Source organism: Neoarius graeffei, chromosome 19 (genome assembly GCF_027579695.1).
Source record: "Neoarius graeffei isolate fNeoGra1 chromosome 19, fNeoGra1.pri, whole genome shotgun sequence".
NCBI lineage: Eukaryota > Metazoa > Chordata > Actinopteri > Siluriformes > Ariidae > Neoarius > Neoarius graeffei.
The window spans coordinates 15,944,472-15,971,833 of record NC_083587.1 but is presented as its reverse complement, the minus strand read 5'-3'; the positions used below and the strand labels follow the sequence as shown (position 1 = coordinate 15,971,833).

The following is a 27,362-nucleotide window of genomic DNA, read 5'->3' as shown; positions in this document are numbered from 1 at the left end:
GGCCACAGTCTAAAGACACGTGGATTCGGTTGATTGGCTCGTCTAAATTGCCCATAGGTGTTTAAGTGTACCTGCCACCAGATGAGCGTTTGGGTCCAATAAATCACCCAAGAGAATTCAGGGAAGATAGGTGATAGCTTCCTGGATCACCGACCCTCAACGATGAGGATGGCAACAGACAGACAGCGCTCATTCTAATACTCTTGTTTCTATAGCAACAGCTCATTCACAGCGACTTGTACATCAGATACTCTAATAATAATAATCTTATTTGAAAAAAAAAAAGTTGTCATGGTGATGTTTTCTATAAAAAGACATTTATTTAACTCTTTGTTTACAGGAGTCTCCAGTGTCCACATGGAGTGTTTTATTCCTTATATTTCTTACATGTCTACCAAAAAATGTGGTGAAGAAATATAAATTAAAGAAAAAACCTCTCCGCCCTATCAGACCCCTCACCTCAGAATGAAGATCCTCCAAAATGTCTCCCAGCAGATCATCTTTGGACAGGTCCACATTTTTCTACAACCCAAACATTAATGGAATAAACAATTATAACAATGATACGCATGTATATACGAAGCATTAAACATGCTCCATCATGTGATCACTCACCTCGACGGGTTTTTTGACGTTGCTGTTCATGAACATACTCTTGATGCTGTTGGGTTTGCTCACAGATACTTTCTTAGCGTTCTTACAGTCTCCTCCTTTAGCACCAGATTTGTCTGTTATGACCAGAAGAAACAAAAGGGTTTATATTTATATATCAGGGCTTGAAATTCGCGGTGGTCCGGTCGCCCGAGGCGACTTAATTTGTCATTTGGCGGGTAATTCCTGTCACTAGGCAGCCCGACTGGCTAGTTGAAAATAAAATATATATATGAAGCGAAGATTCAGACTAGGGCTGTGCGATATATTGAATATACTCGATATATCTCCGAAAATTCTGTGAGAGATACATAAAATTATTATATCGTAACTATCGAGTATTTTATGGTCATCTGCCGACTTGCGTTTGTTGAAAACCTTTTCCGGTGGTTTTCTCCCTGTCCCTCAGGCAGTAACGTGAGAGGCCGCCTGAGGGGGAAAAACAAACAAAAAACAATAGCGTCACGCACTCGCCAACCAATCCCGGGCGACGTCTCGGTGCTGAAAGGAACTTGCTGGAAGATTTCCTAGTTTCGGTTTATGGCGCTGACTCAGTTTGTGCAATCGCTGGTGTTGCATAGGCTACAGTGTAAACTCTGTCAATTTCAGCGACAAATTAAAAATGGAAGCGGACGAATCGGTTCCTAAAAGAACTAGTAAGGGGTCAGTCATCTGGCATTTTTTTGGATATCGCGAGGAAGACGTGGAACAGCAAATGGCAATTTGTAAAAAGTGTGAAAAAAAAAAAACTATCAAAATACTCGGGCCTTGAAATAAATGCACATTAGTCATGAACAATGGTAACTACTCTCTTGTGTTCTTTTTGACAGAAGTAAAATTCATACATGAACAAATTTTGGCGAGTTGATTTTCTGTTTGGCGGGTTACTTTGGAAGGGAACTAGTCTGGCTGGCGAAAAAAAATATATGAATTTCAAGCCCTGTATATATATATATATATATATATATATATATATATATATATATATATATATATATATATAAACCTCACTCTAAAATCCAATAGCTGTGCATTTTAGTGCTTACTTTTAGAGCTTGTTTCCAAGCTGGTGTCCTCCAGATCTTCATCAAAGATCTCTCTGCCATCTTCTACATAACCTATTCCATCTGAGAAAGCAGATGTAAATAAATTAGTCCACACACACACACACACACACTACATGACCAGACATTAATTACGATATACAAGAAGAGAACTCTGAACTGCTAAAATCTAAATATTTTAAATTTAAAACAGGACCAAGACGGCACAATGTCACAACCCGGTGTAACCTCGCAGCTGAACATACCACCGTCTAGTTTTATCTGTAAACATGCAGTATACAACACACGTGTGTGTGTGTGTGTGTGTGTGTGTCCGTGACTCACCGTCATCAACAATCCAGTCGTCGTCTTGTCTCTCCTGGACCATCCGCGAGTACTGATCCTCATCCACCTCCTCGTACACGCGCTCCATCTCCTTCACCTGCAACCAGGTACGAGGGTTAAATCAGCAGTGTGTCACAAACCCCAATTAATTATTTCATTCTCTCCAACGCTGATTTTCTACACGTATGAACCATCAGGCACGAGACTGTATGCTAAATCAGATCCTTATAAAGACTTCAAGAGACGATACCAACACAAAATTTTCCATTTTAATCCGTCTTTTGTTATGACAACAAATCGAACCAGTGCAAGATCAATACATTTTATTATGAGAAACAGAGATCAGGGTGTCATTTTCCCCTGTTATCAGCATGACTGATTTCCTCATCCCAGTCACCAACCTCGGCTCATGACTCACCTCATATTTAACCTTCTCACCCTTTTTGGCTCGTTTAAGCTGCTCCAAGGCGGATTTACGCCCCGCTTTCTCTTTTTTCTCTCGTCTGGAGCGGGACACAGCAAGACCACAAGTGGCCCCATTATCTGGCACAGAGAGCGAGAGAAAACCTACCATCAACAACAATCACTTCACCTGAATCATTACAATGTTCTACTGCTAAATAGACTTTTACATTTTGCAAGAGCTTAATAAATAAATCCGTTTTCAACAGCCTGAGTCATTTCTTATACAGTAAAAACAAAACGCCTCTTCTCTTCGCCTCATAACATAAGGGGTTTAGGGAACTTTTTAAATCTAGCAGACGGTAGGCTACAGTCGGCATATCGGGTGAAAATTCAAATTAAATCCAAATTGCTTGAAACTGCTCTCATTGAACTCAGAACTGAACATACTTCTACGGAATTAAAATGTGTTTATCCGTTCTTGAGATGTTACGAATCAAAAATTGAAAAAACGGCTTAATTTTTAGAAAACTGCCGTGATATTCTGTATGAGGGTCACATGGTCCAAACTGGGCCTCATTAACCAATGAGATCAAATGTTTTTTCTTAATAACTTTATTTTTCAAGATATTTACATGGAAATTGGCAGCACACAGATGGATGCATACTGAATACAAAAATTAGTAAAAACAAATTGTGCAAATTAGTATTTAATTAATATTAATTATGCTAATTAGGTAAAAATGTTAAATTGGTACGCTCTCTTCTTCAAAGTTTTACCAAATGGCTTTATTTGCGCAATATAAAGCTGATCTTAACTCTCATTTACACATCACAAAGGAGAAATCACTTAATTTTAAAATACGCAAAAAAAAGCACGGAATAACAGATTATTTCTAATCCCCTCTTTGTGCTCTGTAGGCCTTTGTATTTTGAAGTAGGGCCTACTAGTGTTTATATGAAAGAATATAAATGATTATTTTGATTAATATTCACAGTTTTCAAGGCGAACCTCGAAAAAAAACCGTGAGAGCCAGATCCAATAAACAATTCACATTAACTGAATTTAAATTAACACTTGTGTTTCTGACTTCTGGGTTGTTGTTTTTTTTTTTAATCTCATTCAGACCACTAAGATCTCAGTACTTTTCATCAAAACAACTCCAGTTATATCAGTGTAGGAAATGGGTGCCCGCCCCACCGCCCGTCGCGGTCAGTTTGCAGCAAGGGCGGAATGAATTTATAAGTTGCCAGCCCCACGGGCGGTCCCTCTTTGAGGGGGTTCATCGTTCTCTCGATATTTCATCATATTGAAGGACTTTTCAAGACATTTTCACTAGATTCTGTTGGTTTGTTTACCGATGCAGGCACGGCCATATTGCTTTTGGTTAGAAATTAAACGAGCGCTCTGATTGGCTGTTGCGTCGGAGGTTCAGCCAATCAGAGAGCTCGATACACACAGCTCAGTGAAATCCACCCCAAGTCTCCTCAAGTCACATCTATGTCTGTGACTTTGAAAACCAGCGAGCCAGCTAGCATACTACAGAGAGTGGGTTAGGGGTTGAAGGGTACATGGTGTGCAGGATAGGGTACAAAGTTAGCAGCGCTAACACCACATTATTTTTTTGTTAGATAGGAACTCAATCAAACATAGGTCACATATACATTTATATACATAAACACCAGTAATAAATCATAAAACTAAATTGAATATATGAAATTACATGCATGATACAACATTACATGCATTGCCTCTTTTACAATTTTTCGAAAATTATGCGATATTACGGCAGATTATAGTTGAAATTGGGGCAGGCAACTTTTGAGCAGGGCAGGAAACTCTGAAAAGTTGCCTGGCTGATATTTTCCATGAATTTCCTACACTGGTTATATTCTAAAATAGTAATTTATTTACATGAAATCGGTTTGATTTGAAAAAAAAAAAAAAAAGTAGGTAAAGCTCTGAAAACTCACTTCAAAGTCTCCCATGAATCATAACATCAAAACTAGCAGAGGGAAAATTGTGCTGAATCCTTCATCAGAAACAGGGAGAGCGAGAGAACGTCCCTATAAAAGTTCTCTGATTAATATTCACGAGTAATCCAGTTGGAAACTGATCAGGAGAGAGAGAGAGAGAGAGAGAGCCTGACCGCTTTCCTGTGACTCAAAAAGAAAAGCACCAGCAGTTTCTCGGCATCACGTGAGCAGTTTTTACTCCATTGTACCGACTTCAACCTGCCGTTACTCCCAAAGTACTGAACAGATCTTAACGAGATAAATTTCTTTGGAAAGCAGAAATTATAACCTTCTAAATGATAGTATTCACGATAGAAAATATTCAAGAGTTAAGCAATGACAGATTTGGAAACTTAAATGGACAGTTTTCACAGCACGGCCAGCGAGCGTCTGATACATCCAGGTATAGATTGTATTGTTTTCACAATAAAGATTACACACAGTTGACAGCTCAGCCCCTCTCTTCACCCGAGTGTCCAAGACATAGGGCCGGAGATCAGATGAAACGACTACAAAGTCGATCATCGACCTCCGACCTAAGGTGTCCTGGTGCCACGTGCACTTATGGACACCCCTATGCTCGAACATGGTGTTCGTTATGGACAAACCGTGACTAGCACAGAAGTCCAATAACAAAACACCACTCGGGTTCAGATCGGGGAGGCCGTTCCTCCCAACCACGCCCCTCCAGGTGTCACTATCGTCGCCCACGTGAGCATTTTAGTCCCCCAGTAGCACAATGGGGTCCCCAGTCTGAGCACCTCTCAGTACCTCTCCCAGGGACTCCAAGAAGGCCGGATACTCTATACTGCTATGGTTCTTGACCGGAAAAGGGTGGCTTGCCCTCTCCAGGTTGGTGGAGAAGTCCTGCCTCAAGTGGAGGAGTTTAAGTATCTCGGGATCTTGTTCATGAGTGAGGGAAGGATGGAGCGTGAGATCGACAGGCGGATCGGTGCAGCCTCCGCAGTGATGCAGTCGCTTTACCGGTCCGTCGTGGTGAAGGAGCTGAGCCAAAAGGCGAAGCTCTCAATTTACCGGTCGATCTACGTTCCGACTCTCACCTATGGTCATGAGCTTTGGGTAGTGACAGAAAGAACAAGATCGCGGATACAAGCGGCCGAAATGAGTTTCCTTCGCAGGGTGGCTGGGCGCTCCCTTAGAGATAGGGTGGGAAGCACAGTCACTCGGGAGGAGCTCGGAGTAGAGCCGCTGCTCCTCCACATCGAGAGGAATCAGCTGAGGTGGCTCGGGCATCTTTTTCGGATGCCTCCTGGACGCCTCCCTGGGGAGGTGTTCCAGGCATGTCCCCCCGGGAGGAGACCCCGGGGAAGACCCAGGACACGCTGGAGGGACTATGTCTCTCGGCTGGCCTGGGAACGCCTCGGTGTTCTTCCCGAGGAGCTGGCCGAGGTGTCTGGGGAAAGGGAAGTTTGGGCTTCCATGCTTAGACTGCTGCCTCCGCGACCCGGTCCCAGATAAGCGGAAGATGATGAGACGAGATTACACACAACAAAAAAGCAGAGTGTTTTTTTTTTTCTTGAACACTGTACACGTAGCTCTAGTTGGATAGGATTAAACATACATGTTTAATCCCGTGAGAATGTTGTCTCATGTTGGGAGGAAGGAGAGAGAGAGAGAGAGAGAGAGAGAGAGAGAGAGAGAGAGGGGAAAAAAAAAAAGACATCTGACTGCTCCTTCTTGCCATATTTAGTCTCTTCGACTTCTTGCAAAAGCCATTTAACATTCAGGTTCATAAAAACTCGCTCCTCCTGTGGACATTTTATCGTCCAAACATGAGAGTTTTATCACTGAAGAGACGTGCAGTAATTTGACAGACGTCCCACTGATAAACTAATATAATCCGAAGGAGAATTCTGTGGGTTTTTTAAAAAAATTTTTTGGGCTTTTTCCAGCTTTTATTGATAAGACAGTGTAGAGATGGGAAATGAGCGGGAGAGAGAGAAGGGGAGGGATCGGGAAATGACCTCGGGTCGGAATCGAACCCGGGTCCCCGGATTTATGGTATGGCGCCTTATCCACCTGAGCCACAACGCCCCCTTCTGTGTTTCTTTTAGTGAAATATATTTCCGGTGAATTCAGTTCAAGAAGGTGGTGGTTTCCCCCCCCCATTAGAGTAGTTTTTAAAACGGGATCGCTCGGACTGGAGGCATCCTAAGACTTTAAAGTAATACAGACACCTAAATAAATTCACTCTTCCTGATGACTCGGTGAAAATAAAGATAGTTATGATAATTTCACCCACAGTGCGACTGTGAATAATAAGCCTTTGATAATAAAGTAGGGGAAAAAAAAAAAAAACCACCACCAAAGCAGCACGATGGCGCAGACGGGAACTGCGGCACCTTGCTGTGACGTAGATCAGGGAATCTCCAGAAACCAGAAGTGCGTGCACAGCATCTGAAACCAGGACTTTTAAACATCATTTTCCATCAGTACCAAAGGAATACAGACATGCCCAATCACTTAATAGCATAGTATATACTCACTATACAGTGGACTATATACAAGCCTCAACGCCAGGCATTGCCCAAATGCTCGATTTGCCCGACCAAGATGCTCGGGCAGAAATATTTTAGTGAGTTAGGCCCATTCAGGCACACCTATGGTCAACTCCTTAAAGCACAAAAATTGAGCGAGTACATTACAAAAAACAAGACGTTTTAACCAGCATCCTTGCCTCCCCTGTGATCGCCGTTTTGTTTTTTTCTTCCCAATTTGTAATGGCGATTCTGATCGGCTCGCTTCAGGCACACGTGTGCATTTGTGCTTTTCATCACTACGAGTGAATGCTGGTGCCCTCTACGGTTTCCCAGGTTGATATGTTAAAAAAAAAAAACACTAGTAGTAAGTACATTCAATGACATACTTGTGTCTCAAATAGTAAACCACACCCTCTACAGTAAATGAGGAGGACAGGTTGTTTCATTTCCTTCTAAATGCAATGGCAGACTGAATGATGTCTGCAGTAGAGACTCCTTTTTAGTTTTACAATTCATCTTTGCAATATTGCTAGTCACTGTTACAGGCAAAACAAAGTGTGTTTTGCGTTCTAAACTCTATATAAAAAGATGTATTACGTACTCGTACTGTACGTAAGTCATATGATACTGGTTTATGTTTCACGTTTTCAGAGCTTGTGTTGTTCTGTTGCAGAAGTAAATGTTGTTTTTTTTAAAAAACATGTACTTTTGTCTAAGAGCAATTCCAGCGTTATGGATGTGACATTTGGACTCAAAATGGCAACAACTGACCTAGTTAATTTTTATTCCTTTCCAGTATTTTAAAATTTGTTGTATATTTTTAAGACCTCTCATATTGGAGAAGTCATGGGAAAAAAAGAATTCCCATAGTACATTTAGAACTCTAGAAAATGCCAAAAAAGACATGCGTTATGGATGTGACGGAAAAAATACCCCATTTCCAGGGTGACTACACATATTCATCAAACTCTGTGAAATTGCAAACATAATATCCAAATGCAGGCATGCATTTAATAAAGGAGTCTTAGCTGAAAATAAAAAAAGCCTTTGTTTAAAATATTTTCTATTTCAAGCAGAATCTAGGAAGAAAAAAATCAGCGTTATGGATGTGACATAATTCCGTTATGGATGTGACGCATCTGAAATAGACATGGCATATGTTTAGAAAATCAGCAATTTAACCACCATAACCCTTTGAAAAACTCTCTAAATATCAGCTAAACTATCAAAGTTCTTAAATAATATTTAGGATGGCTATTGTTTTGCTGTTTTGTGGATTCTAGCATACATTTCTGTGGCTTGTGGCAATAATATAGAATTGTACATGATCAAAGTTGATTTTAGCTTGGGTTTTACATTATAAGAAAGAAAGACTGACTGTGACATATTAGGTTGGTTACAAATTGGTTCAACTTATTCACATCTGTAAAATACAGGCCTAGGTGATATCTCTGGGAGTGGTTTTGATGTATTACATGTTGCTTTATTTTTGCATGGTGAGGTTAACATTTACATGGAATTGCCCCTAAATAACTCAATTATACCCCGAGAAAACATATCAGTCCTGTCTTGAACTGTGTACTTGAAATAGTAAGTAGTAAGTGTACTCTTTTCCAGAGTAGTGTCTGAAAGAGTTTGTCATTTTACCAATGAGCTCACTATATAGTTCTCTATATAGAATTCCACTGATCGTGAGTAGGGAGCAGTGAATTAGTGAGTGATTTCGGACACAGCTGTCACGAAAACGTTTTGTCGGCGTGCCTTCCAGGCAGGGGTTCACCGATCTACGTCATTTCCGGTTTGGGCCATTGTCGGCGGAAGCGAAGGGAATTCCAGGCATCACTTTGTGACAGGAGGTTTAAATGTTTTATTTTGTTGAGTTTTCATCTCCACACCACTTGCAAAGATTGACAGCTTGTGTTAAAATCTATAAAATGACAGTACCGCTCTCTTTGACATGAACAAAATTTTCAAGATTTCCCAAGTGCAGGACGAACAGACTTGTCCCTCACGCCATCAGACTGTACAACTCCTCTCTGGAGGGGAGGAGGGGTAACAGGAGGACAGAGGACGGGAAAGAGCAGTAGCCTAGCCTGACAATAAGCAATATTGGACAATGTGCAATATCTCTCCTGCTGCCCCCCCTCTTCCCCATATCTTATTCTTTTTATATATAAATACTTCTCATTATCTCTAGCCGCTTTATCCTTCTACAGGGTCGCAGGCAAGCTGGAGCCTATCCCAGCTGACTACGGGCGAAAGGCGGGGTACACCCTGGACAAGTCGCCAGGTCATCACAGGGCTGACACATAGACACAGACAACCATTCACATTCACACCTACGCTCAATTTAGAGTCACCAGTTAACCTAACCTGCATGTCTCTGGACTGTGGGGGAAACCGGAGCACCCGGAGGAAACCCACGCGGACACGGGGAGAACATGCAAACTCCACACAGAAAGGCCCTCGCCGGCCACGGGGCTCGAACCCGGACCTTCTTGCTGTGAGGCGACAGCGCTAACCACTACACCACCGTGCCGCCCAGATATAGTCCTCTATATAGTAATTCCCTATATAGTGAGTAGTGAATGAGTGAGCGATTTCGGACACAGGGATTGACTTCAGACGTATTTTAGAGGCGCTTTGAAATACAAAATATAATTTTTCTCTATTTATCCTGTAACGATGATCAATAAAGTTCTATCTAATCTAAGATTGTAGATGTTTATTGATTTCATTTTTACAAAATCCTCATCTCATCTCATCATCTCTAGCCGCTTTATCCTTCTACAGGGTCGCAGGCAAGCTGGAGCCTATCCCAGCTGACTACGGGCGAAAGGCGGGGTACACCCTGGACAAGTCGCCAGGTCATCACAGGGCTGACACATAGACACAGACAACCATTCACACTCACGGTCAATTTAGAGTCACCAGTTAACCTAACCTGCATGTCTTTGGACTGTGGGGGAAACCGGAGCACCCGGAGGAAACCCACGCGGACACGGGGAGAACATGCAAACTCCGCACAGAAAGGCCCTCGCCGGCCCCGGGGCTCGAACCCAGGACCTTCTTGCTGTGAGGCGACAGCGCTAACCACTACACCACCGTGCCGCCCCTTTACAAAATCCTGTGATGTTAAAAATATACCTATAAACGTTGACTCCTTTCTTCACTCTAATACGCACTCAGTGGACAACTGATCGTGCCGACCTCCCATACAATTACAGACCGAATATCGCTTTACACAAAGTATTGGCACCCCATGGAGGTTTCACCTCAGTACAGCAAGCAACGTGTGGATTTTACTCATTTTTCATTGAGTACCTGACAAAATGGTCACTCCGTGTAGAGTTAAAACACTAAAGTTGGTATTTAGACACTTTGGAATGGATAAATAAATAAAAGTAAAAAGGTTTTAATGTCCAGTAATGTATATCTGCTGGTATTCAAGCGCTCAGGGGCCAAAAGCTGCGCGCGCAGCTGGAGAGTCTCTTCCAAAAGTCCAGTATTTGCCAGATTAACTCTCTACACTGCAGGTTACAAACAAATATTCAGACAGAAACATTTAAAAAAACCTACAGGATATGAAAAAACAACAAGCCTCTGACGAAAGTCTGAGGAGAAATATATTCATGGCGTTTTGTTGTTAGCTAGCTTGTTCCTCAGAAATCAGCTTCGCCACAACAGCGAGCTGTCAGTGTTAGCCGCAAGCTAACTGATCTACTCACGCGCTCCAACAGGCTTCATTCCGCTCAAACCAAAGGACAAACTCACCGTAATCCCCGCCGTCCGAACCCTTCTCTGGATTAGAAACAGGCGCCATTTGCTTTCAGAAATTTCAGTGACAACAGAGGAGGAGGAGGAGGGAAGAACAACAAAAACCAACAGACTCCGCGCCAAATCACCTTCCCGGGGAAAAGTCATATACCGGAAGTGTCGTAAAAAAAGGCGAAAGAATTAGCCAATCAGAACTCTGCTCCAAAACGTTGCGACAGTTTCAATCGCGTCCACACGGTGTCACTATTTCTCACGAGCGTGAAAAACCAAGCTTCAACGACTTGTGTTAATTTTTTATTATTATTATTATTATTATTATTATTGAAAGTTTTCCCCAAACCTTCGAGTTGCTTCTCTAATTAACTTTTACATTTTCCTTTAAATGTTGCCCTGTTTATGCTTGATAAACCAGTGTTCATTTAAACGTTTTATAAAAGTCCCAGACCTCTCAGAGCTCAGATTTTTCTAGTCTAAATATGTTTATTTTATTTTATTTATCTCATACATGCAGACAACGTACAGTCCATAATATTATAAAATGTATAAAATTGCATAAAAATATATAAAATAAAAATAAAAACAGAATTGCACCATGATAGGCCATTGTAATTTAAAAAAAAAACAGTATAAAAATCACAGCAAAAAGTTAAGACATATAATGACCAGCATACAACAGGCTTTTCCATTTTGTGACTAGTTTTGACTCGCGACAAATATCAGAACAAATGATCAGATATAATTATTATGATTAGTTCTTGTAAATCAAATCAAATCAAGTTTATTTGTATAGCGCTTTTAACAATAAACATTGTCGCAAAGCAGCATTACAGAATTTGAACGACTTAAAACATGAGCTAATTTTATCCCTAATCTATCCCCAATGAGCAACGACGGTGGCAAGGAAAAACTCCCTCAGACGACATGAGGAAGAAACCTCGAGAGGAACCAGACTCAAAAGGGAACCCATCCTCATTTGGGCAACAACAGACAGCATGACTATAATATTAACAGTTTTAACAGGTATAACCCTCAACTGTCCTCATGGGGCCGTCCTTCACAGGAGTGGGGCGATAAAACTCCGACCAGACACAGGGCACCAGGATGGATCAAGCAGGTCCGAGGGGCAGAAGAGGCCAGCATCTCAATCCCAGGATCAACATGTAACTCAGAGGGACAGATGGGGGGTGGGAAGAGAGAGAGAGAAAGAAAACACAGAAGTCTGTACAGAAGTGTAAATCGGTTTATAAATACACTGCACGAATGGTTGCGGAGTCAAAATACAAAATAGTTCTGTACACCCTCAGGACAAAAATAAAGGAAACAAAGTGATGTGATTTACAGCAAGTAGACGTGTGAGACGTGCTGGGTTATCAACAATAATAATAATAATAATAATAATAATAATAATAATAATAATAAACCAATATTATTAGAGGATGAATTAATTTTCATTGTTTTTTTCTACAATGTTTTCTGTATTTCCATAAACAACCATTTTCCTGATTTCTGCCTCTATTTCTGGTCCAAAAACGAGCTTAAAAAAAATGATGCAGATTCTCACCAATCGTTAATGATGGTGCTACATCCGGCTCAGCCAATCACGTTCTTGTATGCAAATCGGCGCGCACCGATTGGCTGTTCCCGTGCTTTCCTCTTGTCCTGGTCCTGTTTCCTTGTTGTCCAAATGGTGTGTGTGGTTTAAAGGGATTAAACTGGGGCTTTGTGGATTTCTGTGTGCTCGCTGAAGAAAAAGGAGGAGGATCAGGAGGAGGGTGTGTGAGGGAGCAGGGCTCGAGGTTTCAGGGCTTTGGAGAGCATCTTCACCGGTGGAGACAGGGGATTCAAGCAGCTCCATACTGATGCTGAGTCAGAGACAGGTGGATCCGTGGGCCTTTGTCTCTGGAGCCTCGGGTGAAGATGGAGGAGCTGGAACACACCTGCCCTCATCCTCGGACGGTGAGACAGGAGCTCGGTTTGTTTGTTTGTTTGTGAGTCTGATGGAACCGGATGTTGCCATTTTACAGCCATGGGTTTGAGTCTACAGCTGAAAAATGATGTGTGTTGTAATGTAGTGGGTGCACTCTCAGCCTGGTATTATCACCAACATCCTCTGACAACCCCTTTAATCGCCACATGTGCCAGCCAGATGTTCAGCTCTTTGCTTCCATTAACTCTGCAGTCTGACCTTCTGTTTGTGTTCCTCCTTTTCACCTTGATGAGTGATGCATTTCTTTTCATTTCCTTTTTGGAGCCATGGTCACTGATCTATCTCTCCCCAGATAGTTTCTGAGTAAACCAATGCTCTCTGAAGCCTACCATCAGGAGTGTGACGTTCCCATCTCATCTCATCTCATTATCTGTAGCCGCTTTATCCTGTTCTACAGGGTCGCAGGCAAGCTGGAGCCTATCCCAGCTGACTACGGGCGAAAGGCGGGGTACACCCTGGACAAGTCGCCAGGTCATCACAGGGCTGACACATAGACACAGACAACCATTCACACTCACATTCACACCTACGCTCAATTTAGAGTCACCAGTTAACCTAACCTGCATGTCTTTGGACTGTGGGGGAAACCGGAGCACCCGGAGGAAACCCACGCGGACACGGGGAGAACATGCAAACTCCACACAGAAAGGCCCTCGCCAGCCCCGGGGCTCGAACCCAGGACCTTCTTGCTGTGAGGCGACAGCGCTAACCACTACACCACCGTGCCGCCTTCCTGGTGAACTGTCATTTTGAAATAGCATCAAAATCCACCCTGTATGTTTTGTAAACAGCAAAATATATGATGCAGATATTATTCTATAGCAAATGAAAGTTCAGGGAGTTTGAATCATGCACTAGCTTCTATCCTTTACATCATCAACTAAAAGGACCCTTGTGAAATTGTGACACATTGTTCTTCATTTCTGTTTGTTTGTTTGCAGTGTCTCCTTTTGCATTTGCAGCACTTGTGTGTCACAGCTCTGTTTCATTTCTAGTCCTGTGCCTTGTTCCTGCTTCTGAAGGTAGGATGCCGGTGCTGTGTCATTTGCGAAGGAGCCGATTCTTCAATCTGACTTCTTTCTTGCGTTCCGAAAAGCCATCTGGTGATAGTCTTGGTGAAAACTCCTCAGCATCTTGTATTCATGATTTATTCAGACTGTGACTGAAAGACATCCAGTGACTCGTATGAACACCCGAGTCGGTTGGTACGGAGTGAGCTGTAGTGAGAGTCAGTACTATAATACCGTACCATGCCATACTGTAGACTGATTTGTCAGCACTTCTTGGTGCTTTAGTGCTATGTGTGTCCTTTCTCTATCCTCATGCCTGTAGTCAGTGAACAGATGGATGGATGGATAGATGGATTTTCTGGATGGTGCTTGAAGGACTTTATTGATCTGTTAGTCTTGTTACAGACAGAAAAAGCACAAAACATGAATAAAACAAAGTATGTATACAGGAAAACCTAAACGTATAAGATTCCTGGAGATTGCAGTGCAGTTGTGTTAGTAATTCCAGTAATACTTGAGCATTAGATCAAGTTCTGGTATTTTGTTAGAACCTGGTCTCGTCTCGGATGGTTAAAGCCGAATCTTTTCACGCCCACGACTGTACTGATAGAGAAGAGCATCTCTTTATTTCTTTGACATTTATTTTTCAAACTCTTTCCTACCTTTCATTCTTATTTTTTCTTGTTCTGCTTTGACCATTTCTTTCTTACTCTCTCCTTTTCCAATTCTTTATTTTTATTATATCCCTGCTCCGAAGGGGAGGGATGTAATACTGGTTTATTTATCTCTGTCCATCCGTCCATCTGTAACACCCTTTTTCTCAGCAACCACCAATCACAGCCACTTGGTCCTTGGTAGCAAACATGAGCTTGGGGTTCTATACCGTGTGTACTGTTTTCAGGTCTGTTGCACATCGACTTCCTGTTTACCGACTGAATGCATTTACGAAACATATAGTGTGGATTTATAAAATTTTCGTAACACTTTTCTCAACAAGGTGGCACGGTGGTGTAGTGGTTAGCGCTGTCGCCTCACAGCAAGAAGGTCCTGGGTTCGAGCCCCGTGGCCGGCGAGGGCCTTTCTGTGTGGAGTTTGCATGTTCTCCCCGTGTCCGCGTGGGTTTCCTCCGGGTGCTCCGGTTTCCCCCACAGTCCAGAGACATGCAGGTTAGGTTAACTGGTGACTCTAAATTGAGCGTAGGTGTGAATGTGAATGGTTGTCTGTGTCTATGTGTCAGCCCTGTGATGACCTGGCGACTAGTCCAGGGTGTATCCCGCCTTTCGCCCGTAGTCAGCTGGGATAGGCTCCAGCTTGCCTGCGACCCTGTAGAACAGGATAAAGTGGCTAGAGATAATGAGATGAGACTTTTTTTCTCAACAACTACAAATCATAGCCAGTTGGTACTTGGTACCAAACTTCAGCTTGGGGTTCTATACCATGTGTACTGTTTTCAGGTCTGTCGCACATCAACTTCCTGTTTACTGACAATGTATTTATGAAACATGTAGCGTGGATTTACAAAATTTTCCTAACATTTTTCTCAGCATCTACAAATCATAGCCACTTGGTACCAAACTTCAGCTTAGGGTTCAGGTCTGTTGCACATCGCCTTGCTGTTTACAAAACATACAGGGTGGATTTTGATGCTATTTCAAAGTGACAGTTCACCAGGAAGGCAGCACAGTGGTGTAGTGGTTAGCGCTGTCGCCTCACGGTAAGAAGGTCTGGGTTCGAGCCCCGTGGCCGGCGAGGGCCTTTCTGTGCGGAGTTTGCATGTTCTCCCCGTGTCCGCGTGGGTTTCCTCCGGGTGCTCCGTTTTTTCCCACAGTCCAAAGACATGCAGGTTAGGTTAACTGGTGACTCTAATGGCCCTTTTACCCTTTTTCAGCTCACTTCAGCCCGACACGGCTCGCGTTTCGACTATCTAAGAACAGCACGACTCAGCTCGCTTCAGCCCTGCTCAGCCCCCAAAACTCACACGGTTTTGGAGTGGGGCTGAAGTGAGCCAAACCGAGCTGAGTGAGGCTGGGGGTGTGAGCAGACACTCCCCTGTGCACTGATTGGTGAGGAGGAGTGTCCTCACATGCCCACACACGCCCCGCGAGCACGCTGGGATCTGTAAACACCGTAAACCCGGAAGAAGGAGAATTACGAATTACGAAGCCTTATGTGCCTCGCCTCATCTATACGCTCTTGCCAGTATCTGTTGGCGTTGTTGGTGACAACAAGCCACAGCACCAAGACCAGCAACACTAACGGCTCCATGTCCTCCATGTTTATTGTTTACTCTCTCCGGGTTGTGAGACTACCGCTTAAAAGGTCACTGATGTCACTGCTTGCGCCGCATAACGACATCACCTGACGTCCACCCACTTTCGCTAACTCCACCCAATGTGTCCACCCACTTCCAGCCAGCACGGCTCAGCGCGGTTGTAGTCGAAATGCAACTCCAACAGCCCCACTCAGCTCGACTCAGCCCAACTCAGCTCGACTCAGCACGGCACGGCCCAGCCCAACTCAGCCGCATTGGTAGTGGAAAAGCGGCATAAATTGACCGTAGGTGTGAATGTGAGTGTGAATGGTTGTCTGTGTCTATGTGTCAGCCCTGTGATGACCTGGCGACTTGTCCAGGGTGTACCCCGCCTTTCGCCTGTAGTCAGCTGGGATAGGCTCCAGCTTGCCTGCGACCCTGTAGAACAGGATAAAGCGGCTAGAGATAATGAGATGAGTTCACCAGGATGCTGATTGAAATCCCTGGGGAGAGACACTGCTCTTTACTTACTTGTTTCAGGGTTAATTATTTGTTGAAGTCAACATTCCTTATCAGTGTCCTATTCCTTCGATCGCTTGCATTCTGATATAACCGAGGGTGGGGGGATACGTAAGTGAGCAGTAGCTCATAGTTGAGCTTTGTTTTTTCACATTTTTCCTCAAACACTCTTGCTTTCTTTTCTTTCTCTCTCTCCTATTTCTTCACTTATCTGTTTGGTTGTCTTTTTCCATTTTATTTCTCTTTCCCCTTTTCTTTCCTTTGTTCTTATTCTTTCATAATGTTCCATATATTCATACACCAATTATTTTCTTGTTTTTTGTTGCTCACTCCTTTCTTTTAGAAAACGTATTGAAATATTTTTCCCCACACTCTTCTTGCTTGTTCTTGTTCTCCAGACTCTCACAGAACCCGCCATATTTGCCCAGGAGACGAGCTGTGAGTGTCGAGCACCCCATGAGAAGCTGAGTGTTGAACAAGCTCGACTTGGCACTCCCGGTTAGTCTGCTTTATCTCTCATCTATCTTTCCTCTCCTCCTCCTGTTCAGTGAGATGATTCAGCTCCTGAGGTTACTGCAGGTCAAGAGCAGAAGGCTTTCAGCCAGGTTCTGCCCACTTGGGGGCCTGTGGGGAACGTTGGCATCGGGTTCTCTTTCACACCGTGACCTCAGATTTCTACCATTCACACAAACCTTTTACACAGCAGGGATGAGCTTTGGAGCCTTTAATCACTTAAATCTGCAAAAAGATGGAGAATCATCATCGATGTAAATAAATAAAAAAGGAGACAGGTCTTTTAAAAGTCTCAACGAATTTTTTTTTTTTTGTAGGTTTGTGGCTTTTATACACAAAAACCAGAAAAGGTTCTTTATAGTGATCCCAGAAAAGAACCTTTCAATGGTGGAGCTTTAATAAAACCCCAAAAAACAGTTAAAACCAAGTGAGCCAAAACAGGGCTGTACATTAACTTTTGAAACCACTTGTCCTGTTGGGCAAGTCGAAAGGAAATTTACTTGTCCGAAGAAATATTTGAGAAAAAAAACAAACAAACAAACTATTTGTAACCCAACAATCTTTATTGCATTTGCATCACACCGCTGGTGGCTTGTACTCTTGCCATGAGACACTAGAATGTCTCGCCTATATGAAGCTGTATACCTTTAAACATGCTGCTCGAGACATCAGCATAAGTAGGATGCGATATGCACAGAGAACATTGCATTCCATCTCCGGTGTCTTGGACCCATTCAAATTCATCCTTCCAAGAATTGAGAAATTTCCGCTCTCTTGCTTTCATAGTTCTGCTGTGATTGTTTCCTCTTTTTTTCAGCAACAGATGCCTCGGATTCACTAGACTTCTTTGTGAAGCCGAACTTCAGGAGGGACATTTTCTAAATGTCTAAATTTTTATAATGAACCCCATAGACAACAATTCAAAGATTTGGAAATTACCACATGCTCAACGTAAACCAGTCCTAAACGACCATTTACTTTTCAGCTCAAATACACGAAGCGGTATTGGCTAGTTTCGCAAGTGGAATATTCAGTCCCCCCAGGATTCCGCAGGCCTTTTTTGTGATTGTTGCAGGCTAAAATGTCTGATGTTGCGGGGGGGTTTCCAGAAAGTTGGTGTTTTTTAGGTTTTTGTTGCGATTACATTGCGGGAGGAAGTGAAAGTTGCGAGAAATTGTTGCGATTTTCTCTTTGTGATTAAAATTGAGTGATATGTTAAATATTAAGTTATTACTGAAAAACTTTTGATTAAAAAAACAAAGACACTGAGAAATGGTCCTATAAACAACTTTACCAATATAAAAGATTACCAGGACTACAAAAATGCAGAAAAATAGGCTTTACTTATCCAAATGCACCTGTTGGTTCAAAAGTGCAGAGAACCTCACAGCACAACATGAAGTTACCTTAAAATATAATATAAATGCCTCAGCTTTCATGTAAGAAAAAAAAACTATTAATACTAGTACTGTGTGCAGGCAGTGTCTCCTGAAGACTAAATTAAACAATAATTATAAACTAATAAAATAAATGGCTCAGGCTTCATAGAAGAAAAACACAATTTGAACAGAATCTCACAGTATGATGCTGAAGCTGCCTAAACAATGGAAAATAAAATACCATTTTGGCAAAAATGTTGGCATCCATTAATTTCTTGTATTAAGTAAAAAAATAATGCAAAGTGCGCACAGTCCTTCACTGTAAACATAACACACTTTCAGTAACAGAATTTAAGCCTACATAAACACTGACTCGCACATGCTGCTTCTCTTGAACGTATACACGGAAGTAAGGCGGAAGGTAGTTTGTTGACGTCACCTCAAGACGACGCCAACGATTGGTCAAATTTGCGGTGATTGCAATTACAGTGGTGCTTGAAAGTTTGTGAACCCTTTAGAATTTTCTACATTTCTGCATAAATATGACCTAAAACATCATCAGATTTTCACACGAGTCCTAAAAGTAGATAAAGAGAACCCAGTTAAACAAATGAGACAAAAAATATTATACTTGGTCATTTATTTATTGAAGAAAATGATCCAATATTGCATATCTGTGAGTGGCAAAAGTATGTGAACCTTTGCTTTCAGTATCTGGTGTGACCCCCTTGTGCAGCAATAACTGCAACTAAATGTTTGCGGTAACTGTTGATCAGTCCTGCACACCGGCTTGGAGGAATTTTAACCCATTCCTCCGTACAGAACAGCTTCAACTCTGGGATCTTGGTGGGTTTCCTCACATGAACTGCTCGCTTCAGGTCCTTCCACAACATTTCGAATGGATTAAGATCAGGGCTTTGACTTGGCCATTCCAAAACATGAACTTTATTCTTCTTTAACCATTCTTTGGTAGAACGACTTGTGTGCTTAGGGTTGTTGTCTTGCTGCATGAACCACCTTCTTTTGAGATTCAGTTCATGGACAGATGTCCTGACATTTTCCTTTAGAATTCACTGGTATAATTCAGAATTCATTGTTCCATCAACGATGGCAAGCCGTCCTGGACCAGATGCAGCAAAACAAGTCCAAACCGTGATACTACCACCACCATGTTTCACAGATGGGATAAGGTTCTTATGCTGGAATGCAGTGTTTTCCTTTCTCCAAACATAACACTTCTCATTTAAACCAAATATTCTATTTTTGTCTCATCCATACACAAAACATTTTTCCAATAGCCTTCTGGATTGTTCACGTGATCTTTAGCAAACTGCAGACAAGCAGCAATATTCTTTTTGGAGAGCAGTGGCTTTCTCCTTGCAACCCTGCCATGCACACCATTGTTGTTCAGTGTTCTCCTGATGGTGGACTCATGAACATTAACATTGGCTAATGTGAGAGAGGCCTTCAGTTGCTTAGAAGTTACCCTGGGGTCCTTTATGAACTCGGCGACTATTAGATACCTTGCTCTTGGAGTGATCTTTGTTGGTCGACCACTCCTGGGGAGGGTAACAATGGTCTTGAATTTCCTCCATTTGTACACAATCTGTCTGACTGTGGATTGGTGGAGTCCAAACTCTTTAGAGATGGTTTTTTCACCTTTTCCAGCCTGATGAGCATCAACAATGCTTTTTCTGAGGTCCTCAGAAATCTCCTTTGTTCATGCCATGATACACTTCCACAAACATGTGTTGTGAAGATCAGACTTTGATAGATCCCTGTTCTTTAAATAAAGCACGCTGCCCACTCGCACCTGATTGTCATCCCGTTGATTGAAAACACCTGACTCTAATTTCACCTTCAAATTAACTGCTAATCCTAGAGGTTCACATACTTTTGCCACTCACAGATATGTAATATTGGATCATTTTCCTCAATAAATAAGTGGCCAAGTATAATATTTTTGTCTCATTTGTTTAACTGGGTTCTCTTTATCTACTTTTAGGACTTGTGTGAAAATCTGATCATGTTTTAGGTCATATTTATGCAGAAATATAGAAAATTCTAAAGGGTTCACAAACTTTCAAGCACCACTGTATATCCAACACTGCCCTGAATTCGCGGGCATTGGTTGAATTTGCGTTGATGTTGCAAATCGCAACATCGCGAAATCCTGGAGGGTCTGAATATTGCGCATATCGCTCTTTCCGAAGAGAAACACCTGGCCATTCATCAAAACAATGCGTCGAGTGAGATGCTTCGGAAATCATGTGAATAAACTGATAAACTTGATATGTAACCCGAATATCGGCGTATTTTGGCTCTTGTCCAATCGGACAAGTAACTGAGACGATGAACTTGTCCGACATAAAGTATCACTTGTCCCGGACAAGCGGACAACCGTTAATGTCGAGCCCTGAGCCAAAATGTTTGACGGTTCTTTAGGACACCAGAACTAGATTTGTCTGTCATTTCTTTAAAGAACCTTTTTTCTGGCACTGTGTTCCTAAAGATGTTTGACTCAAAACATTCAGTTTGAAGGAAAGTGTCTACTCCTAAAGTACAAATAAAACTGAGTTTAACTGAATTATACATAGAACGTTTACAGTTCTCTCGGTTCCTCCAGAGGGACAAACGGAAGAAAACATTCAGGGTGCTTGATGGAGGCACAAACACGCACACGGTTCTTTGGAGGATTAAGAGTTCTAAACAGTGTGGAACTCTTCAGACGTTACCCTTTCAGAGGAAGCTCAAGTATTCACGGGAAAAAAAAAAGGTTTCTTAGCTAGCTAAGGGGTAGAGGTTCCCTAAACGGATTCTCCAGGGAACCCCTCTGTTGTACGATTCTCAATAAAAACACTCCTCACAGAGTTCCTCAAGAGGAAATGAGAAGTTTTGAGAAGATTGGACATTTTTTTTTTCTCCTCGACTAAACCAAAACTCTGCAATTTTTTCCCACCAGAGGACCAGCTGGAGAACCCTGTACAAGTGAAGGCAAATTAGTTATTGTTTGGTGGGAGGCAGAGATTTTTTAAAATTTTTTTTGCAATTGCAGGCAACAAGGGGCATTAAACATCTACATACGGCTTCTTTAAAGTCAGCTTTACGCTGTACGATTTTCAGCCCTGTTTTCTCACAGATAAAAATCACACATCATGAAGCAATAATTCTTTGGTCAGGAATTGAGATCAGCGCTCTTAAGAACGCACATCGCGATGTGCTCACATTAGTGCTGCTGCAAATGAAGATTGCTGATGAAGGTGTGTGTTCGTGTGAGAAATTGTGATTAAGCTCAGAGTGTGAGCAGTGCTACAACGCTTGTCTAAAATCCACCAGTAGGAGGACGACAGACTGAGGAGAACTACGAATACAGTAGCGGCCATAACGATGAACGAAAGAGTCTCTCCTCGTTCGGTCAGACTCGCTCAGTTATGTTTGTGTTTTAATGCGAGTCTGTTTTCTGCATGAGATGATTTCAGGATCGCTGATTGATGTCTTATGTAGTGTTTTTTAATCGTGCACACTTCCAGAATTCATAGTAATAAGTGACGTAATAATTTGAACATCAAAAAGTGCTGAAATTGTTCAGTCTAAAACCAGCTAAAGGAAGACAAAGCAAAAGAGGGAGGGAGGGAGAATGAGACAGACAGAGCACGAGAGAGAGAAACAGACAGAGAAAGAGGGAGGGAGGGAGAACAAGACAGAGACCAAGACAGACAGACAGACAGAGGAAGCGAGAAGAGAAACAGACAGACAGAGCACCAGAGAGAGAGAAACAGACAGACAGAGAAAGAGGGAGGGAGGGAGGGAGGGAGGGAGGGAGGGAGAACGAGACAGAGACCAAGACAGACAGACAGACAGACAGACAGGAAGCGAGAAGAGAAACAGAGAGAGACAGACAGACAGACAGACCACGAGAGAGAGAAACAGACAGAAAGGGAGAACGAGACAGAGACCAAGACAGAGAGAGAGAAAATGAGACCAAGACAAAGAGAGGAAGCGAGAAGACAAACAGACAGACAGAGAGCATGAGAGAGAGAGAAACACACAGGGGGAGAGACAAGAGAAACAGACAGACAGAGAGAGGGGGAGGGAGAACGAGACAGAGACCAAGACAGAGAGAGAGACAGACAGAGGGAGGGAGAACGAGACAGAGACCAAGATAGACAGACAGAAAGAAAGAGAAAAAATGAGACCAAGACAGACACACAGAGAAAGCGAGAAGAGAAACACACAGGGGGAGAGACAAGAGAAACAGACAGACAGAGAGAGGGGGAGGGAGAACGAGACAGAGACCAAGACAGAGAGAGAGAACGAGACAGAGACCAAGATAGACAGACGGAGAGAAAGAGAAAAAATGAGACCGAGACCAAGACAGACACACAGAAAGCGAGAAGAGAAACACAGACAGAGAGACAGAGAAACACAGACAGGGAGACAGAGCAAGAAAAACACAGACAGGGAGACAGAGCAAGAAAAACACAGACAGGGAGACAGAGCAAGAAAAACACAGACAGAGCATGAGAGAGAGAGAAACACAGACAAACAGACAGGGAGAGAGAGAAACAGCTGCAGGATAAAAAAAAAAAAAAGGTTTCCTCTGCTGTACAGTTTACACTTGGCAGATGTTGAAACATTTATTTTCCTATTTTATGCTGATGAACTTCTCTATTCTTTCACGTCCTCTTTCTCCCGCAGTGGACAGGCCGGTGCGCGTCTACGCAGATGGGATTTTTGATCTTTTCCACTCCGGCCACGCCCGAGCACTGATGCAGGCCAAGAATCTCTTCCCCAACACGTACCTGATAGTCGGAGGTTAATACTCGAGTGTAACAGCGTCTTCTATCTTAACCAGCTGCAGTGTGTTTGTGTTTAGGTGTGTTTTATGTATTTATATTTTTTACATCCAGTTTGCAGCGATGAACTCACTCACAAGTACAAGGGCTTCACGGTGATGACGGAGGAGGAGCGGTACGAAGCGTTACGGCACTGTCGCTACGTGGACGAGGTGGTGCGAGATGCACCCTGGACCCTCACACAGGAGTTCCTGGAGAAACACAAGGTCAGCGCTAAGGCTCTTCACTTCACCTTCAACCCTTTAAAGGAGCGGTTTGTATTGTTTAGTGCCCTCTGTGGGCTGTAAGGTGAACCGTCATGAAAAAGCGTTAGCTTCACCCTCTTGCAGAAGAAGAGGAGTAAATAGTGGCTTTACAAGCAAGCATGAGAGTCTAAAGCATTATAAAACGAGAATAGAATTTGTCTAGAAAAAAAATTAGGTAAGAATAGCATGTCGGTAAAAAGGAATCACGACAAAATTTGTAAGAAAAGCACAAGAATCTCGCAGAAAAGACGGAGAAAACAGCCAAGCTGAAAGAGGACAACTGTTCTGTTCTGGCTGGGGGCGGAGTCAATTTCAGGGCCAGAAAAATGTAAATAGAAGCTGAAATATAGAAATTAGCGAGATGCAGTGCATGGTAATATCAGAAATCATGTTTTATTAAAAAAAAAATAAAAAAATAGTGGAAATGTTTGTTGTACGTTTGGGAGCGATTTTAAACAAACCGCTGAACAAATTTTACAAATAAATAATTGAAAAATGATCATCGATAATTTCCTGATAATCAGATTGACTTCGTGGCGCATGATGACATCCCGTACTCCTCGGCTGGATCTGAGGACGTGTACAAACATATAAAGGAGGCAGGTGAGGAAAGCAGTTTCTTTTTCTGTGTGTGTGTGTGTGTGTGTGTGTGTGTGTGTGTGTGTGTGTGTGTGTGTGTGTGTGTGTGTGTGCGCATACACACGTGTGCGTCAGGCCTCGTCTAACACATGTGAGTGTCTCAGGGATGTTTGTGCCTACTCAAAGGACAGAAGGGATCTCCACGTCCGATCTGATCACTCGTATCGTGAGAGATTACGACGTTTACGCCAGACGCAACCTGGAGCGAGGATACACGGCCAAGGAGCTGAACGTCAGCTACATCAACGTAAACACGCCACGTTCACACCCATTTCATTCACGAATATAATGCACGTCTCTGTTCTAATGGTCGCACTGAACCATCCGGACAGGAGAAGAAGTACCGTCTGCAGAACCAGGTGGACCGGATGAAGGAGAAGGTACGGACGGTGGAGGAAAAATCCAAACACTTTGTATACCGCGTGGAGGAAAAGAGCCACGACCTTATCCAGAAATGGGAGGAGAAATCGCGCGAGTTTATCGGGAACTTCCTGGAACTCTTCGGTCCTGATGGCACGTGGGTAAGCACGTCTTCTGCTTAATGTTCTCTCTAAGACCAGGACTGTATTAGATACTCGCCGTCTAATACTCATCAGTGAGTCGGATCCATTCGATTCATAAGAATCGACTCTTTTCTTGGCTCCTAAACGGATCATTCCGATTTATTTAGAAAATAAATAAACCGGACAAAATTAATGATTTCTGGTGTTGGTGAAAAACAGTTTTCAGCCAGCTGCGGATGAAATAGTTTCACAAAATCTTTCCGGAAGAACGTTTTATCAAACGTAATTACATAATTGTGAGCCTGAATCCTCAATCCTAACTCGTAAATCATCTCTCTTTCTCAGAAGCAGATGTTTCAGGAGCGCAGTGGTCGTATGATCCAGGCGTTCTCTCCTCACGGTTCTCCTAGCAGTAGTCCTCCCAGGGATTTCTCTCCATCTCGCTCTCCCTCTCCTCCTTCCCGCTGGGCCATGCCGAGAACCTCGCCGCCGTCTTCTCCCAAAGGTGCCTCGGCTTCCATCAGCAGCATGAGCGAAGGAGATGAGGACGAGAAGTGAGGACGAGGACGGACTCACCCACCCAAAACACACCATTCTTCTATACCTGTCCACTCCAGCAGTGACGAGCTTCTCTTCACGGGGGGTGGGGGACCCAAAACATGTAAATACGCTGTATGCAATATGAGATCGATCATGTCCTCTTGATCTTTTCTGGTTTTTAACGAGTTCATATGAAAGCCATTGATTTATTCTCTTTAGTCGAGAGGAGATGCAGGTGAGGAGCAGGTGAGTGACCTTGCGAGTTGCCTTTTCTTGCTCAGGTTGGACTGAAATGTAAAGACTGTCCGTTGTAAAGTACTGTACGTCTCCGTCTGAGGTTTTTAATCTGCGTATTTAAGGACAGACACTTTAAGCTGTTCGTTTCTTCAAACAATTGATGTCTGTCGTCATCCTCCGGACCAAAAACGGAAAAACATCCACACATCATCCCTTTTAAACACCCAAAGTAATGGATCAGCTGAGACGTGTTCGCTGTAGAACGTCCGCTTCTTTGGTTTAGTTTCGGGGTCGTGATTCATGACGTCAATCTCGATTCGGTTCAAATTTAAATTCAGGAAGAAGCGATAAATCTGACGAGTCCTCGGACCGATCCGCTGCTTCACGTGGTGTGACGTTTCTTCAGTTCCCTGCTCACAACTTTAGTTCTTAGCTGAGGATAATTCCCAAAAGAAAACTATAACCGTGGTTTCATTTTATCCTGTCAAACACGACCTCGTATTAATTGTTCTGAAGAAGAATGAAGCAGCAGCGGTCTTTGGTGCGTGGATGTAGGGAGTACAGTTAGCTTCAGGAAGCTTTAAATACACAAACTCCGCCTTCAGACTGCAGGCCACGCCCCTTACCCAAGCCTGATCCTGGTGTGACGCGAGCTCAAAGTTTGGCTTCAGGATCTTATGATACGACTGAGGAGCAACATTACAGAGGAGAAAACAAAAAACCAAACAAGGAGCAACGGTTAGACACTTAGCTTAACATGTCTCAGCTGATTGAAAGCTGTGCATTTTTATTTTTGTCCAATTGTTCCTTAAAAATGTATCAGTGACACTTTTAGGGGCTGGAATGAGTAAAGCCTGTCTATTTTTTTTTTTTTTATTAACTGCATCAACATCTGTTCTGTTAAATGTTACTGCTACCTCCACATCCTCCTTGTGCTTTTACCGGTGATCAAATTCATGTCCAAAATCAGGAGGAAAAACTGAGATATCATCGTCATCATCATCTCAGTGGAGGAGATGTTCAGACAGACGGAATGTAAAATCGTTAAAACTCATCACTAGCGCTGACGTCGCTCTGTTGTAAATGCTAACACTAACAAAGCTCAATCGAGATGTCACGTTAAATGCACTGGATGCGAACTTGCACTGTGTACAAACCCGTGTACAGATGTGTCGTTTTGTTCACGTTATTTTATACCTATATCTCAAAATGTCTACAATGTGAATAAAGAATAAACAAGTGGGAAAATGGAGACGTCTGGATGGATGGGGGGGGAGAAAAAAGCGGCGAGACAAGTCAGTAGAGATGCTTTTATTGAAGTCTGAAGTGGTCACACTGGACGATGGAATAAACAAACCACAAGAACACAACAAAAAACATCAGATCAGGTGAACCGTTCAGTGCTGGGTTTCCCAAAAGCCTCTTAACGTTAAGAGCATCTTAACGAGGAGAGAGAGAGAGAGAGTGTTCATTGTGATGCTCGCTCTACCATTTAACGATGATCTTTGTGCTGCGATGCTTTCGGGAAACTCGGCACACGGGAGCGGTGACGATCAGGAAACACGTCGAGCCGAACGCTGGCTCAAAGCATCCTGGGAAAACCAGCACTCTGAGAAACCAGTGGGATTTTTTTTTTTATTTATTCATGTTTTTGTGCTCTTACGTGAAAATAATCAACCGAGCGGAGTGACTGTACGCACCCTGAAGCTGATTATATTCCTATAAGTGTGTTTTATTCCTCTTATACCACAGCGAACTGCTAGCGATTACAATTTTTTACTCGTTAAAGAACGTTTTACTTCTTATCTGTTTGTAGCTACACATAATGTTCATGAAGCATGTTAGTTCCTGTTCTGACAAGTTCTAGCAGCTATAAACATTCAAATTAAAATAAAACAAAAAGGGAAGGGGGGGAGAAGCAGCTTGCTGTCTATTGCTAACGAGAAAA

General features: G+C 42.8%; 2 protein-coding genes across 5 annotated transcripts in view; one reads left to right on the top strand and one right to left on the bottom strand.

Annotated features, from left to right (window-relative positions):
• The window catches only part of pola1 (polymerase (DNA directed), alpha 1), a 107,024-nt gene extending 96,149 nt beyond the window's left edge, over nucleotides 1–10,875 (bottom strand). For all 4 annotated transcript variants that reach the window (XM_060899737.1, XM_060899738.1, XM_060899739.1 and 1 more), the window contains exons 1-6: nucleotides 10,733–10,875; nucleotides 2,458–2,582; nucleotides 2,040–2,136; nucleotides 1,698–1,778; nucleotides 616–728; nucleotides 460–522 (exon numbers count right to left, since the gene is read on the bottom strand). In XM_060899737.1, coding sequence (XP_060755720.1) covers nucleotides 460–522; nucleotides 616–728; nucleotides 1,698–1,778; nucleotides 2,040–2,136; nucleotides 2,458–2,582; nucleotides 10,733–10,781 — 528 coding nt within the window. In that variant the 5' untranslated portion in view covers nucleotides 10,782–10,875. The remainder of the gene's footprint in view (nucleotides 1–459; nucleotides 523–615; nucleotides 729–1,697; nucleotides 1,779–2,039; nucleotides 2,137–2,457; nucleotides 2,583–10,732) is intronic.
• A 1,723-nt stretch (nucleotides 10,876–12,598) lies between these two features.
• pcyt1ba (phosphate cytidylyltransferase 1B, choline a) lies at nucleotides 12,599–25,419 on the top strand. Its single transcript, XM_060900822.1, has 8 exons — nucleotides 12,599–12,691; nucleotides 16,901–17,000; nucleotides 23,093–23,209; nucleotides 23,305–23,456; nucleotides 24,020–24,098; nucleotides 24,239–24,381; nucleotides 24,467–24,655; nucleotides 24,983–25,419. Exons 1-8 carry the CDS (start codon nucleotides 12,653–12,655, stop codon nucleotides 25,193–25,195), a joined length of 1,032 nt encoding a protein of 343 aa, XP_060756805.1. The 5' UTR covers nucleotides 12,599–12,652; the 3' UTR covers nucleotides 25,196–25,419.
• Nucleotides 25,420–27,362: the final 1,943 nt, after the last annotated feature.

Bases quoted from the DNA above. Each gene is read 5' to 3' on its own strand.
- pcyt1ba (XM_060900822.1), top strand. From the start codon at position 12,653: ATGGAGGAGCTGGAACACACCTGCCCTCATCCTCGGACG. The intron at 12,692-16,900 runs GTGAGACAGGAG...CTTGTTCTCCAG, and splicing joins CCTGCCCTCATCCTCGGACG to ACTCTCACAGAACCCGCCAT. The intron at 24,656-24,982 runs GTAAGCACGTCT...TCTCTTTCTCAG, and splicing joins TCGGTCCTGATGGCACGTGG to AAGCAGATGTTTCAGGAGCG.